The sequence below is a fragment of the Equus quagga genome, chromosome 15 (assembly GCF_021613505.1).
Source record: "Equus quagga isolate Etosha38 chromosome 15, UCLA_HA_Equagga_1.0, whole genome shotgun sequence".
NCBI classification, from domain to species: Eukaryota; Metazoa; Chordata; class Mammalia; order Perissodactyla; family Equidae; genus Equus; species Equus quagga.
Window position 1 is genome coordinate 60,408,495 of NC_060281.1, and position 15,850 is coordinate 60,424,344.

At 42.1% G+C, this 15,850-nt stretch overlaps 1 protein-coding gene across 1 annotated transcript; it reads left to right on the forward strand.

Annotated features, from left to right (window-relative positions):
• The first annotated feature begins 854 nt into the window (after positions 1 to 854).
• Positions 855 to 9,134, forward strand: SERPINB1 (serpin family B member 1). The gene is made up of 7 exons (XM_046640030.1): positions 855 to 959; positions 2,170 to 2,345; positions 4,148 to 4,285; positions 4,819 to 4,936; positions 5,857 to 5,999; positions 6,085 to 6,252; positions 7,772 to 9,134. The coding sequence occupies exons 2-7, from the start codon at positions 2,178 to 2,180 to the stop codon at positions 8,174 to 8,176; spliced, it is 1,140 nt and encodes a 379-aa protein (XP_046495986.1). The 5' UTR covers positions 855 to 959; positions 2,170 to 2,177; the 3' UTR covers positions 8,177 to 9,134.
• The last annotated feature ends 6,716 nt before the right edge of the window (positions 9,135 to 15,850 follow it).

Consider the following 15,850-nt stretch of genomic DNA (forward strand, 5'->3'; position numbering starts at 1 on the left):
TCCACTGCTGCTCACAGAGTTTTCATGGCCACTTTTTTCAGAAGTGGGTGGCCAGGTCCTTCTTCCTAGTCTGTCTTAATCTGGAAGCTCCACTGAAACCTGTCCATCATGTGGGACCCTGCTGGTATTTGAAATCCCGGTGGCACAGCTTTCAGCATCACAGCGACACACAGCTGCCGAGGTATGACAACCGACTGATGACTGACGGCTGCTGTGTTTTCCTGACCAGGAAATGAACCCAGGCTGTGGTGGTGGGAGTGGGAAATCTTAACCAATAGACCACCAGGGCTAGCTAAATCTTATTTATTTTACTAAATTTTAGTATAATGGGTAAGAAATTCTTTATTCACACAGATGTGAGTTATCTTGGTGTGTGGTATGTGAGTTGACCCAGCCTGGTGTGCTCATCACCTCTGAGGGGAGTATTGGGGCTGAATTCACTTTGGGACCTAAGAGGAGGTCGTTTGGAACAGATTCTGTTTTATCTTACCCTGAGGCCTCTCCTTTCCCCTATGTAGGAGGTCTCAAATTTGCTTTCCCCCACCAAAATAATAATAACAACAATAATAACCCCAGAGTTTGGAGTATATATATATATACAGGTAGGATTCAAAAGGGGCTAGTTAGCCCTCTAAGAGGCAACACAGTACGTCATCTCAGTCATTCACGTCTCGGTAAGACACAGCCCAGCAGGTCCTAGCCAGAGACCCGAGTTTGCCTAGAACTCGGAAGGGTGCTGATACCCTGAGGAGGGCCCTGCGTGCAGCCGAGGCTCACCGGTTCTACCTGGCTGAGCCCGGAAGCCCAGACTCCCAGGAAGTCACCTCGGGGAAGGGCCAGCGCCTGCCCGCCGCCCGGGGCCCGCCTGGCGACACGCCCCTTCCGCAGCTATAAGCGCCCGGGCCGGCGCTCCATCCCTGACCTCGCGCCCCGCCGCCGGGACCGTCAGCCGCGCGCCGGTAAGGCTGGGCCGGGGCGCCATGGACGCCGGGGCGGGCGGGACAGGCCAGGCGGGGCCCCGATCCGCGAGCGCCCCGGCCCAGCGCCGCCCCGGGGGGTTGGTGGCGGGGAGGTCACCGCAGCCCCGCCCGTCCGCCGGGACTGCTCCCTGCGGCCCCCCTGCGCCCAGGCACCACTCCCGCCGTCCGCCCCGCCCCTGGGGACCCCGGGTCTCCCGCCCCGCGTCGGGGTGCACGGCCAGGCCGGCCTGCGAGGACGGAGGTCGGGGCGTGGCGGCTGCACTGCAGAACCGAAGCACGAGATCAGAACGTTGTTCTTTGTCGCTCAACTCCCCTCCTGAGCAGTTTGTGCCGCTTTCCAGGCAGCCCCGGGCAGAGCCCGCTTCTCCTTTCCGCGGCTGGAAGGGAAAGGAGGCCGACGCCACCCTGGAGATTCTTTATCAACGACAGTAATTCATTATTTACAGGCTAGGCCTCCGGCACAACTATTCTTCTTCCTTGCCTGTAGGAGGGGAAACTGAGGCTCTGAGAGTAGAAGTCAGGATGGGTCAGTGGGTGGCTGAGCTGAGAGTGGGAGTGACAGCGAGGATACTTGTCACCCTCTCCGTCGGTGGGTTGCCCCACCTGACCCCCGGACCTGTGCTGGGTTTTCGAGCTCTTGCAGCCCACACCAGCTATGAGATTTGAGCCGCTCAGCCTCTCTGAACATTAGCGGCTGCATCTCGGTGATGAGGATGATTACATCTACTTTGCTGTGATGTATCGCAGGCAGCTGTGGTTTTCCAATAGAAACTTTCTTATTTCAGGTAAATGTGAGCAATGGCTTCACTGCCCAAATGAATCAGAGACTTGAACCACAGGGTCAGAAATGTGTCTGCTCCCAAACGTAGTAGGAAAGGCCCAGTGCTGGCTGCTGTGCCAAGGTGGGCTGGCCCGGTCCTCCTCAGACTCCCTTGCCTGCAAGGTCAGAGCCCTTCAGGATACCCTGGGTCCTGATCCTATGTCCCTGCTGCATCCTTGGTCAGTCGTCCCTTGTGCACATGGAGAAGCGTTCTTATTTTCCTGAAAAAGAAAAGAGAGAGAGAGAGGAAGTACGAGTTCTGGGCGTTTCAGAGTGGCTGGCACAATTTGAGGAAGAGGTGGGGAAACGCAGTTGCTTAATTTGCTGGTGTGGGCAGTGGGCAGCTCGGGCCTCCGTTCTGTGTTGCAGCCTTCGCCATGGAGCAGCTGAGCACAGCCAACACCCACTTTGCGGTGGACTTGTTCCGCGCTTTGAATGAGAGCGATCCTACTGGAAACATCTTCATCTCTCCCTTAAGCATTTCCTCAGCGCTGGCCATGATCTTTCTGGGGACCAGAGGCAATACAGCGGCACAGGTGTCCAAGGTCAGCAGAAACAGTCTGCTCTCCCTGCTGTCTCCCACTGTCGTAAAGTCGGCACTAAAAAGTGGTGCCTTTGAGCTCTTAAGATGGTGTTTTTAAAACTGCATTTCTGTGTTCAGCAACTATCCATTATGAGATCAGACTTTCAGAAAAAGCCCCAAGAACAATCCATTTGTACGCAGGCTTCCATTGACCATCAAGTCATTACTAAGCACCTGCCGGAGCCCAGGCACTGGTTTTGTTTGGTTGAGGATACAGCAATGAAGATGGCTGACGAAACCCGGCAGTGTGCCACTTCTAGTCCAGGGGGCGAATCATGGGCTTTCCTGTAAGCCACAGCACCTCTTCCTGGACTAGGATTTTCCAGTTTCTGCTTTGCATGTGGTGACCTGCTACTCATAAATAATACCTGTTATGTAACGTTACTTTTAAGCATAATGACACAAAGGAAACGCATCACACTGGAGAAGCTGGTGGCCTCGCCTTTTAGAGGGGACAAGGCGACAGTGTGATTCCGTATTCCTGCGGCCTAACCCTGTGCCTGGCACCAGGCGTGGCTCTGTGGGCTGTGACATGGCATGCTGTGTGAGCAGGGGGCCCTGCAGGGAGAGAAGAGTGAGGCACAGCGGCTGCGGGGGTAGGACTGAGCCCTTCGTGATGGGCAGGTCCTTCTTAACAGCAGGGGAAGAAGCGATGATCCCCAGCCTTCCTCCTGTCCTCAGTGGGTGTGGAGGGCACTTCTCTGATAGATATTGGTTAATTCTGAGAGGGGGCTCTGGCTTTCTTTGGCATCCAGGGGAAAGAAGTGCCAGCAGTGAAGGTCTTTCCAACATAGCCGTCACAGACCACACACACTGCCCCTGGAGCTAGGGAAGATCCAGCTCTGGTTCAAGTTTATGAACCTATCCCAGCTGCAAAGCTTCTATTACTGTCATTTATGGAAAACCACTGTCTTCATCACGGCACATGCCAAAGCATTTTAAAGTTTTTAGAAATCCACCTTTTTTTTTTTTTTACTCCTAGTACTAATTGTCAACTGCTGCTTGTAGGATAATATCAGCTTCTCTTTTGAGGCTTTCCAGGGACTTTTTGACCTCAGCAAAGAATAGTTTTAAGGTTCCCCCCGCCCAATTCCCATTAAAGCAGATCGATTGCAGCAATTATGCAAACACTCCATATCTTGGGGAGTAATTGGACTTTGTACACTGTGCAGGTTTGTGTCTTAAAAGCAAGGAACCAGCCCAGGCCTCATAAGACCATGCAGGGACTCTTGGTTTGTAACTGATACATGGGGAACTAAAACTTTTGCCGGATCTTAAGTTTAAAGAAGTTGTTTTTAAATAAGTGAATACCTGATGCTAATAGTCTAATTTAAAAGAAGCCTCAATCGGTAATTCCTGCATAGGTGATGATTCTTATTTTTACTGTTTATTTCTGAGAACTTTCAGTAAAATTATATTTGATACAGAATATATATGTGAACATACCGTTTACGATTTTCCTTGGGATAAAAGCAGACTTGTATAAATATTTAGTTTATTACCACTCATATTTGTGGAACTATAATTATAACAAAAAGTGATATAAAAACAGTTTCTAACGTTGCAATTATTGTTTCACAAAGCCATAAATTTTGGATTATCTATCATTTTTTCTCCAGTGAAAATTAATAAAGCATTGGGTTGAGGATCTTCAATAATTAGTAATAAAAACACATTAATTTAATTCAATGGAAGCCAGTGCCAAAAAATCACTTTATAATTTCAAAATAAACGGTTATAAAAAGGATATTTTCTTTATTTTAGGCACTTTATTTTGATACTGTTGAGGATATTCATTCAAGATTTCAGAGTCTGAATGCTGATATCAACAAACCTGGAGCTCCCTATATTCTGAAACTCGCTAATAGATTATATGGAGAGAAAACCTATAATTTCCTCGCTGTAAGTCCCTTTCTCTTTGTGTTCTAAAAGTCACTGGACAGTGCAGATTTTTTTCAGCACATCAACTCACCGAAGTCGGTTTTAGTTTTTGTAAACGTTCAGAAAAATGATACAGAATGAAAACATATGCAGATAGCATTCCCATTAATTGGTGTGGTTTCATTATATAGTCTTCACAGTGAACAGACTGACCTGGCTGTTTTACTAAAGTAACAGTGACTTGCATAATTCACTTCCAAGTACGTCGAGTACAGTATTTGCTTATTTATGAAAATATTAGTCAAATGTTAGAAAAGAATTGGTAAATATTTTATAACACCAAAACTACTGAACTGTATGGTTAAAAATGGCTAAGATGGTAAATTTAATGTTATGTGTTTTTAACCATAATAAAAAAGTATATAAGGGTTAGAATTTTTTTGTTACAGTGAAGTTTATGCCTTTAGGACAATTTATGTTGCTTTTAAGGATTTTAGAAAATCATTTTTGTATGTAGTAGGAGTTATTCATGACATTTCCTTTTTTAAAAATAGGATTTCTTAGCTTCAACTCAGAAGATGTATGGTGCTGAATTGGCCAGTGTGGATTTTCAGCAAGCCCCTGAAGATGCAAGAAAGGAGATAAATGAATGGGTCAAAGGACAGACAGAGGGTGAGAGGCTGGGCAGAATGCCATCACTGCACACTGGTTGCTCTGCGGCTCCTCCCACCTCCCCCGCCTGCATCTGACTCCCTCCTCGTTTTCCTCTCTCCTCACCCTGATCCTGGGGATGAACTCTGCACTGTCCAGTGTCGGACAGCTTTCACATGGACAAATTCCTCAAAGTGGAAACTTAAACACGATCGAACTGAGGCAGCTAAATATTTTTTCCCCCATAAATTCCCAAAATAACATTTTTAATGAAAACTAACATTAAATATAGAATAAAAGGAATAAAAATTTTGAGGAAAGTCCAGCTGGCCCAAATTATTTAGTACACGTGTGAAAGGAATATCCTAATACTTGTGAATCAGTGTTCACAAATGGCTCTGGTCATAAAATGACCAGCATCCTGTCTAAGAACTCAGGGATGGTAGGCGGGACTGACTCTCTGACCTGGTCCTGGAGTGAGTCGGGGCCCCTACAGAACACCTGTCTTCCGTAGGATGAATTGTCCATGGCCAAGCTGTGGGCACAGGCGGAGTCTGTGTTTCAGTGGAGTAACTCTCTTTCCTTTTGGATGTTTGTTAACGTCTTTTTTGTGAAAGTAGGCTTCCACTTGCAGGATTTGAAGAAGTTGTTTACTTTGTAGTGACTAAAAACATTTTCATTAAGGAGTATCTTTTTTTCCTGAAAAAGAATGGCCATTCACAAAATAAGGCTCATTGTTTATCACACTCTTCAGAAAAGGAGAATTTTGTTGTTTTTAGCCCTTTAGTTGGTTTATTTAAAGTAGCTGGTAGGGCTTTCCTAACTTAGTACCATGTTAAAGGAAAATTAAATAGAATTGCATTTCAGTGCTAATCAAATATCAGTTTAAATTTGGAATTCTAATATGTGGATTTTTAAAACAGCTTACTTTATCTTTTTAGGGAAAATTCCGGAACTGTTGGTCAAGGGTATGGTTGATAACATGACTAAACTTGTGCTGGTGAATGCCATCTACTTCAAGGGAAACTGGCAGGAGAAATTCATGAAAGAGGCTACGAGAGACGCACCATTCCGATTGAATAAGGTGAGGTGATGTAGCTGTCTAAACTTACTCATGGCTCTAGGACAATGCAGATAATCATGGGAGTGATTTTCTTTTAACTGTTCAGAAAGACACAAAAACAGTGAAAATGATGTATCAGAAGAAGAAATTTCCATACAACTACATCGAGGACCTCAAGTGCCGTGTGCTGGAGCTGCCTTACCAAGGCAAAGAGCTCAGCATGATCATCCTGCTGCCAGACGACATTGAGGATGAGTCCACGGGCCTGGAGAAGGTGCGGCCCCTCCCTTCATCTTCCTGTGTCCTTTCAATGGGTCGATTCTGCCTTGTGTGTATGTCGAGTGGTAGGTGCTTGTTATGCGTTTACTGGTGTCACTTGACTTTCCTTTCCTGTTCTTTGTCGTTCCTTTATAAATTAGCCATTAACATTTACTACTCCAAAGCCCTAAGTTCAGATTTTCAGCTCCTGTCAGTGCACAGTTGTGGTGGGAACATCTAAAGATCTGTACTAAATGCAACATTAGTCAATAGCAGCTCATGGAAATTCTCTTAAATGAACTTTAGAGGAAAGTGCAGTAAAATGAGGATTGTTTTATTAAAACAAATTTTTTAAAATTAAAAACTCACAACATTATAGTATATAGTTTCATCATGTACTGTAAAGTCCTGTTGTTACACTGCTCATTCTTACCACAATTCATATAAATTGTGAATTAAATTTCCAGTAGCTGCATGATAGAAAAAGCCTCAGGTGACATGGTAAGCCTGTTTCCTAATACGGACTTTGTGTGAGGTTCTATCACATGTAATTTAAAGGCTATGGCATCTCCTGTTAGGGCTAGGACTAGGCAACACTGTGGAGACTGTTTTTTCTTCAGTGTCTCTAGCCTGCTGTGTGTTTTTTCTCTACCCCATCTGTAACCAAACTTGCTATCAGGAAGGGGTCTAATGTTAGCCGTTTGCATGTATGGAGTTTGTGATAAAATCAGTGTGGTCCTTCTTTCAGTTGCATTTCCATATTCATCTTGTCTCTGATTATAAAAAGAAAGTCTCTAGCCTCAGGAAAGGAATTATCAGCATCCAGAAAAAGTGGAGTGATGGTTCTGTTCTGGTCCAATAGTGGGAATGATAACAGCTGACATTTATATAGCACTTACCATATGCCAAGCACTTTATATATATCAACTCATTTAATGCTCACAGAAATGCTATAATAATGTATATCATTACCCCCATTTTAGATGAGGAACTAAGTCCTTTTCTATTTTTACCTACAAGCTAAATTTATTAGAGATTACTTCAGCTCTGTGAGGTTCTCAGATAACCACAGTGATCACTGGGGTTCAGAATAAATAGAATAGAATAAATACAAGAAAGCTTTAAAATTTCCCCTTGCACCACTCAAACACTTAGGGTGATAACAGCCATCATAACCTATCACAGCAATCCAGTGTGGTAGAGGCTGATAAGTCCTGGATAGGTGGATGGATGGGTGAGTAGGCGAGCGTATGGGTGGGTGAGTGGGTGGATGGGTAGGTATGGATGGATAGTTGATGGACCAATGTCTGAAGTTCCTATACTTGGGCCCTTGATGGCTTGGAACATAGCTCTGTTCTGTTATCACCAATTGTCAGAAAGAAATGATATCCTCCAAATGGAATCTGTTTTGGTACAACACGTAAAGGAAACTAATTAGCAACTGATATTATGGGTCCATTCATTTAAATAACACTTTATTACTTTACTTATATAAAATTGCTTTCATCTCTTCTTTTTGCCCATTCTAACTCCAGATTGAGAAACAGTTGACTTTGGAAAAACTGCGTGAGTGGACCAAACCTGAGAATCTGGGTCTCGCTGAAGTCAATGTCCACTTGCCCAGGTTCAAGCTGGAAGAGAGCTACGATCTCACCTCCCATCTAGCCCGCCTAGGTGTACAAGACCTCTTTAACAGGGGCAAAGCTGATCTGTCTGGCATGTCAGGGGCCAGAGATCTTTTCGTATCGAAAATTATCCACAAGTCCTTTGTGGACCTGAATGAGGAGGGTACGGAGGCTGCGGCAGCCACAGCAGGCACGATCATGCTCGCCATGCTGATGCCAGAGGAAAATTTCAATGCCGACCATCCATTCATTTTCTTCATTCGGCACAATCCCTCAACTAACATCCTGTTCTTAGGCAGATTTTCTTCTCCTTAGAGAAGGTGGAAGTACAAGGTAAAGCTTAGAGCTTTATTACCTGCTAGTATTATTACCATTACTTTTAATAGTGACAGTTTTCATATATCTTTACCAATAAAACTACTATCCAAAAACAAATCTTTAATTTCGTTTGTAAGTTCAGCTCTGTTGGCTGTTGCACCCCTTAACTTTGGCGTGGGTAGCTATTTTCCTTTTTTATGTTGAAAAAATCTAGTTATTGCTTTTGGATGCATCAAGTTAAAAAATAAAAAGACTAAATCAAATTTATAGATTCTTGATAATGCAGTAAGCTATGAAACTACTATACTCTCCTGATAGTGGTGGGAAACATTATAATACTGTAATTTATTTTACAGATAGACTTTTGGAAGCCATAATAGAGAGATGCTCTGATTGTTGAAGGAAGGCTTAAAAACAGATATTCAATTGAAATATAGTAAAGCACCCCAATTAAGGCCTGGGTTGTGCAGACAAACTCGTCTTGGCCGTTGTTTCTAACCCTTTGTTCCACAGGGTTAGTGTCCTAGGGCAGCACTCCAATTTCAAACTGTTAGCCACCTGGTGATACCCTGCCTTCTCTTTTTTGTTCTCCTTTATCCTACCTGACATGTATTTTGTGTAGGATCACATGGGGTCAGAAAGTAGGTGTTCTATCATAAAAGATACCAAGAAACGACAAAAAGGAAAATGCGGTAGGAGAGACTGTTAAGCAAAGGGGCACAAAGATCTCACTGTTACCCAGCTTCTTGCGTTTTCTGATGAAGGCTCTTGCCTTCCATTGTCTGGTAAGGTTGTTACACCAGTGCGATGGCTTTATGCAATGTTGTGGTGGGAGATGGGGTTCTTTTATTAATATAAACCTTTGTCAAATGTTTGAATGGGGCTGAAAATGCTGCATTTTCTTGCTCCCACAAAGCTGGTATGCTGGTTAATAAAGTTTCCTAAGATTCTGCAAGCCAGACTCATGTGAGACTCTGTCTTCTTCTTTCTTTCTGATCTCAGACTACATGAGGGGGTTCTTGGCCTGATAATACTGACGTCTATAACAGTAGTGAGTGAGACCATAGAATAAAAACAAGATGCTAGCAAATCTCCTGTCGGCAAGCTTTCCTTCCTTCCTTTTTTCTTAAAATATTTTCTAGTACTACCATATTCCAGGTTCTCTAAGCTACAGGAAAAATAAGGAAAGCAGTAGTCACTGCATTCTGTCACTGCATCTCTTCTCTTTGGGCTCCTCATCCTAACAGCTACCCTGTGATTTAGAGTAAATTGTGCTAATTGAGTAGAAACTGCGTTGCAGGGCCCCAAGTGCCTGTGTTGAAATCCTTCGTTTTTTTTGAGGAAGATTAGTCCTGAGCTAACATCTACCACCAAACCTCCTCTTTTTGCTGAGGAAGATTGGCCCTGAGCTAACATCTGTGCCCATCTTTCTCTATTTTATAAGTGGGACGCCTGCCACAGCATGCCTTGATGAATGGTGCATAGGTCTGCGCCAGGATCTGAACCAGTGACCCCGGGGCTGCTGAAGCGGAGCATGCACAAACTTAACCAATGAGCCCCTGGGCCGGCCCCTCAAATCCTTCTGTTTACATGTGAGGGAACAGGCCCATAGACTGTAAGTAAATTTTCGCAGGTCAAAACAACTGGTTAATTCCAAGGCAGAGACTATAATCTAATTCATATTTTATGTGGAGGACATCTAATTATTGTGATGGTGAACTAGGTAACTCAAGCCTCTTAAGACAACTAAAAAAACCAATCATACAAAATAAGCATCAGCTCAAAGGCAAGGAAAGCTGACATGATCGTGAAGAATTAATGGACCAAGATCTGGGGGAAATTGATGAATATGGAAATTAGGGCCACTTTTGCCCCAGTGGCATTTCCTAGTCTAAAAGAGGTAAAAGAAGTGAAGTGGAGATTTTGACAATGTTCCAGGGTAGATAGACAGAGTTTGGGCCTCTTGCCTCTTAAGAGTGGGGACCCCATTACACTTCTTGTGTTTTTGTTTGGCACCCTCAGAGCTACACCCTGTAAGGATGAGTGAACCAGCTCGGAATGTGGTCCTGCTATAAGTCACTGCACAGCCCAGAAAATCCCAGTCCCTGGAATTGGATTACGTTCTTCCTGGTTTGCTACTATCTAGAGCCAACAAAAATCATCTCTGGGGGAAGATGACCCATAAACCTCAAATTATTTTTATAATCAGCTTTAAAATACAATATCTAGCATATAGTCAAAGATAACTGGATGGGTGAGATGCTGTGACAACATGAATTAAAACCAGCACAGAAAGCAGACAATAGAAACAGAAGAACAGGGGCTCCGAATACCGGAATCATCGCACACAAATTGTAAAACAACATTGTTTCCTATGATCGAGATGACAAAAGACCATTTCAGCAGATGTCTGCAAGCTTAAACGAGACACTGCATCTTTGAATAAAAATTAAATAGAAATTCTAGAGCTCAAAAATACAATAATAAATGAAAATTTAAAAAGATAAGATTTATCAGTAAATTAGAGATAGTAATAAAGAAAGTTGTGAATTGTCAGGTCAGAAGAAATTATCCATAATTTTTTCCAGAAAGACAAATATAATAAATAAAGCTCAGAAAGACACAGGGATGAAAAATACAAAAGGAAGGATAAGAAATTCAAGGGAGTCAGTAAGAAGATGCTTAACAGGAAAAGAGAAGACAAGAGACAGTATGGGGCAGAATAATATTTAAAGAGCTACCATTCAAAATGTGTATTCTAAAACTGATCAAAGACATTAATTCATAGATACTAGAAACCCTATCCAAACCCTAAGCAGGATACTACAAAGAAATCCATCTCTAGAGACACCCTGGTGAGACTGTAGAAGTCCAAAGACTAACAGATGATCATAAAAGAAATCAGATGAAAACGAAGAAAGAAAAAAGACAGAGTACCCTCAACGGAGCAGCAGTTAGAAGGACGACACATATGTCAACAGAAATTCTGAAAGCCGGAAGATCATAGACCGATTCTTTAAATATGCTGGGAAAAACAAAGCAAAAACCTGCCAACCTAGAATTATTCCATACCCAGGAAAAATACCCCTCAAGATATTTTCAGGAAAAGAAAAACTGTGAGAGTTCTTCAGCAGCAGACTTATAAAAAGATTCTAGAGGATATTCTTTCTGCAGAAGAAATGTCAGAGTTGTAAGAAAGAGTACAGAGCAAGGAAAAATTGTAAATATGGTAAATTTAAATAAATATTAGCCATATAGAACAACAGTAATAATGTCTACAGAATTTCAGATATATACAGAATTAAAATAAATGATAGCGTAGAAGTTGGGGAAGGAAATGAGAATAAAATTTCTGTCTTTTTTTTTTTAAAGATTGGCACCTGAGCTAACAACTGTTGTCAATCTTCTTTTTTTTCCCCCTTTTTTTCCCGAAGGCCCCCCAGTACATAGTTGTACATTCTAGTTGTGAGTGCCTCTGATTGTGCTATATGGGAGGCTGCTTTAGCGTAGCTTGACAAGTGAGCGGTGCCATGTCCACACCCAGGATCCAAACCAGTGAAACCCCAGGCCCCCAAAGTGGAGCGCGTGAACTTAACCACTCAGCCATGGGGCCGGCCCCCCTGAAATCTTTACATTGTCTGGGAAGAGAATAAAAGTAGGATCACAGTTACATTAGACTTTGATAAGTCAAGGATTCATGTTGTACTGTCTAAGGTGAACGCTAGAAGAAGGGTAAAATGGTTACAACTTTCAACATAAACGAAAGAGGAAAAAGGAATAACAAAAAACACACACTCAATCCGAAAGGTGGAAAGAGAAAAAGATACATAGAACAGCCATGACAAATAGCAAGATGGTATGTCAAACTCCAAATATTTAAGTAATTACTTAAAATATAAATTGACTAAATATTCCAGCTAAAAGACAAGGATGGTTAGACTGGATTGAAAAAATTTCATGTGGTGTTTACAGGAAATATATCTATAGCATAAAAATAGAGTTTGAAAGGAAAAGAATAGAAGAGATTTCATGCAAATACTAACCATAAAAGTAGATGTGGCTAGAAATATTAGGCAAAGTAGATTTTCCTATTTTAAAGATAAAGACAGACGCTTCATAACGAAAAATAGATTCAGCTCACTAGGAAAATATAACAATTCTAAATTTGTACATACCCGATAACAAGCCCTCAAAAACACTGTTGACTGACAATAAAGAAGAGCTGGATAAATGGAGAGCTATTCCATGGTTATGATTCAGCGTTTTAAACATGTCAATTGATCTACAGGTCAATGCAATCCTAATAAAAAACCAAGCAGTTTTTTGTTTTGTTTTGTTTTGTTTTTGGTGAAACATGACAAGTGGTTCTAGTATTTACACAACAAGAACATCCAAGACAATCTTGAAGAACAATCAGGTGAGAGGACATATTTAATAGAATCAAGACTTATTCTAAAGTTGCAGAAATGAGTGGATTTTGGTACAAGGATGGTCAGAAATGGAAGAGAACAGAGAGCCAAGAAATCACAGCCCCACACAGTATGAACCCTGCTTGGTGATGGGTCACCATCACGCCAGTTTGCTCCAAACAGTCTGTTTATGCCTTTTGTCTTATTTCAGTTATTAGCAATGCCCTTTTTTACTCTCAAAATTTAATTGATTTGGATAATAAATCATGTGGTCATCATATTTATGCCACGTGTGACACTTCAAAGTTGGGAGTGAAAGGAGGGAATTTTCAATAAATTATCCTGGGACATTTGGGAACACATATGGAAAAAAGCATAAAGTTGATTCCTGCCCTAAACCTAAACAAAAATTATACCAGATGGACTGTAGACTTAAGTGTGAAAGCAAAACAATAAAGCTGTTAGAAGATCGCACAAGAATATATCTTCCTGAACTTGTGGGGAGAGTGGTTTCTTAACAGGACACACACACACACACCTCTTTTGTTAGATTTATTCCTAGGCATCTGGATGATTTTTTTTTTTTTTGAGGAAGATTAGCCCTGAGCTAACATCTGCCGCCAATCCTCCTCTTTTTGCTGAGGAAGACTGGCCCTGAGCTAACATCTGTGCCCATCTTCCTCTACTTTATATGTGGGACGCCTACCACAGCATGGCTTAACAAGCAGTGCCATCTCTGCACCTGGGATCCGAACCGGCGAACCCCGGGCCAACGAAGCAGAATATGTGAACTTAACCACTGTACCACTGGGCCGGCCCCAGGATCTGAACGATTTGGATGCTAAATTGGGCCAAATGAAGATTAAGAACTTCAGCTCCACAGACACACCATTGAGAGAGTGAAAAGGCAAGCCTCAGGTTAGCGAATGTAGGCCACTGCCTCAAGGAGGGGTAACATCTAAGGAGTGGTCTGAGAGAACATCCCCAAAGGCAGGATTCCAATTCTAGAGCATTTTCCACTGTTATCTCCCAGGTTACAACTAAAAAAATATGGGGAAGGCAGCCAGGCTTGGGGAAGCCACAGTTTTGGAGAACTGGCTTCCAGATGTCTTCTGACTTTTTGTATACCAGAAACACTGCCTTAGATTGTCCAAAGAAAGTGGCAGCCCATGTTGAAGAGAGAAAGAAGAGGAGTCTGGCTGGGTATGACAAGAGTGATTTTAAAATCATCAGAATAAAGTCAAACGTCATGTGGTTTCTGCAGTGGTCTGTTTCTTTAAAGAGATTACTGCCATGTTCTCGCCATCCTAAATTCTTCCTGACTCAGAGATAACCCATAACGTTGTAACCTAGAATTCTCATCTCACCATAGCTATTCTTCCAGCTTAGCGCAGGGAGAGGCTCACTGAGACTTCATGAGGAATGACTGGGCCAGTCCTGGTGCTCTATACATGACATTTGCATTAACACCAACCTCGTGAAGTAGGTGTTGTTGTCTTGTTCTACAGATGAGAATAAGTGACCTGCCTGCGATCTCAGACCTCAGGGACGCTCTGGCCTCAAAGTTCCGCAGTGCAGGAATCACCCTGATTCATCAGGAGCTGAAGTCCCTGAGTTTCGCCGTCGAGTCTCATCTAGAGGGATGGGAAATGCATTCTAAGCTATTCTAAGAGATTCTTGCCCTTCAGCTTAATGCTATGCCTTCACTCTCAACTATAATCTCAGCCAATTAAAATGAAATCTTCAATACTTTTACAATGTCAAATAAACTTGCTCTGGAAAGGACAGAATATAACCTGAGTTTTTTAGAAACAGAAGGTAATTGGCATTTCAGTACAACCTGCTGAGTTATCATTTCTCCATTGTACAAATTCAGCACCCTGTTCCCCTCCAACATCACTGCCAAGAGCTGAGATCTCTACAAAAAATAGTCCCTCTGGTTGGGGATAAGAGACATACTGGAGGATACATTTGTCACTTTAAAAAACAATTCAGGACTAAGGAAGAACCTGCCGTATTTCAATCTTGGAGAACTTGATGGCTCATAAACATGTAGAGATTATAAAGTATAAATGTATTTCTTCCTCTAAACTCTCAAGGTTCCACTTACATATACAGAATTGTGATGCCAGATACTTTCTATCTGAAAAAACTAAAAAAACAGAAAAAACGAAAAAAAAGTAGCTGTTGTTTCCAGGGCCCAATCTGCAGGGTGTGGATGGAGCAGTGTGGAGTGAATGAATCTGTCCACCGCTCCTCTGCCAAAGGATGACTTGTGATGGGAAATCTCATACAGATCGTGGACAAGGGTGATTTTCTAGTACATAGGAGAGACGATTAAAAAAAAAGCAATACGTAGCAACAAAAGGAGGATGTTACTCAAAGAGGTGTTCAAAGACTTCTTGCACCAGCCCTTCCTTCATTTTGTAAATCTGTTACAACAAATCCTGGCAATAAGGTATTTTGCTTCAGCAGATAAATGAGTTTCCTGTTAAACTAAAAATTTTAATTTTTTTTATCACTGTGCAATAGTTTTAAAGGTCAGTTTTCAAAGAATGAATATGCTTGCAAATTTTAGTTTTCTATGCAAAATTTGATACATTAGCTGAAATATTTAGGAAATAGGGTAAGATTTTTTTCCTGCCATTTTTAGGCAAAGCCAGACATTTTCTATCAAGGCAAAACAGTAGATGTTTAAAATTTTCAATTGTTTTCACATGACATAACTGTATTAAAAGGTAAGGACTTAGGTGCTTTTTAAACTCATCAATTTCTTACTGTGTTTTATGTCCTACAGCACTTACTGTTGCTGCTTGCTGAACCACTTTTCAAAAATTAATGTTTATTAATCATTGTTGGGTTTGTTTAGTTAAAATATGTTAACTCCAGAAATATTGTTAATCTATAGCAGATAACATCTTCCATATTCGAGGTTCCCAATCTTCCACTGAACCACAATTGCCTAAAATATCTCTTAAGATTGTCAAATAAATTCTCTTTGTTCTGATTTTAAATTCATTTGTTGTTTGATTACTATTCCTTCTCCATGTATTGTGTGCTACGCTCTGTACCAGATGCTAAGGATGAAACAGTGAACCAGACAAGATCCCTGCTCGGAGAGCATTGATGTCTAGTTCATAAAACAACTCTCTAATAACTAGTCTGGTTAACTGACCCGTTGGTTAGCACTGTACCAGTTTGGCAGCCGGCATCCTGGGTCTCTGCTCCTATCCGTCCCTTCGTTCCACTGCAGGTGGTTGTC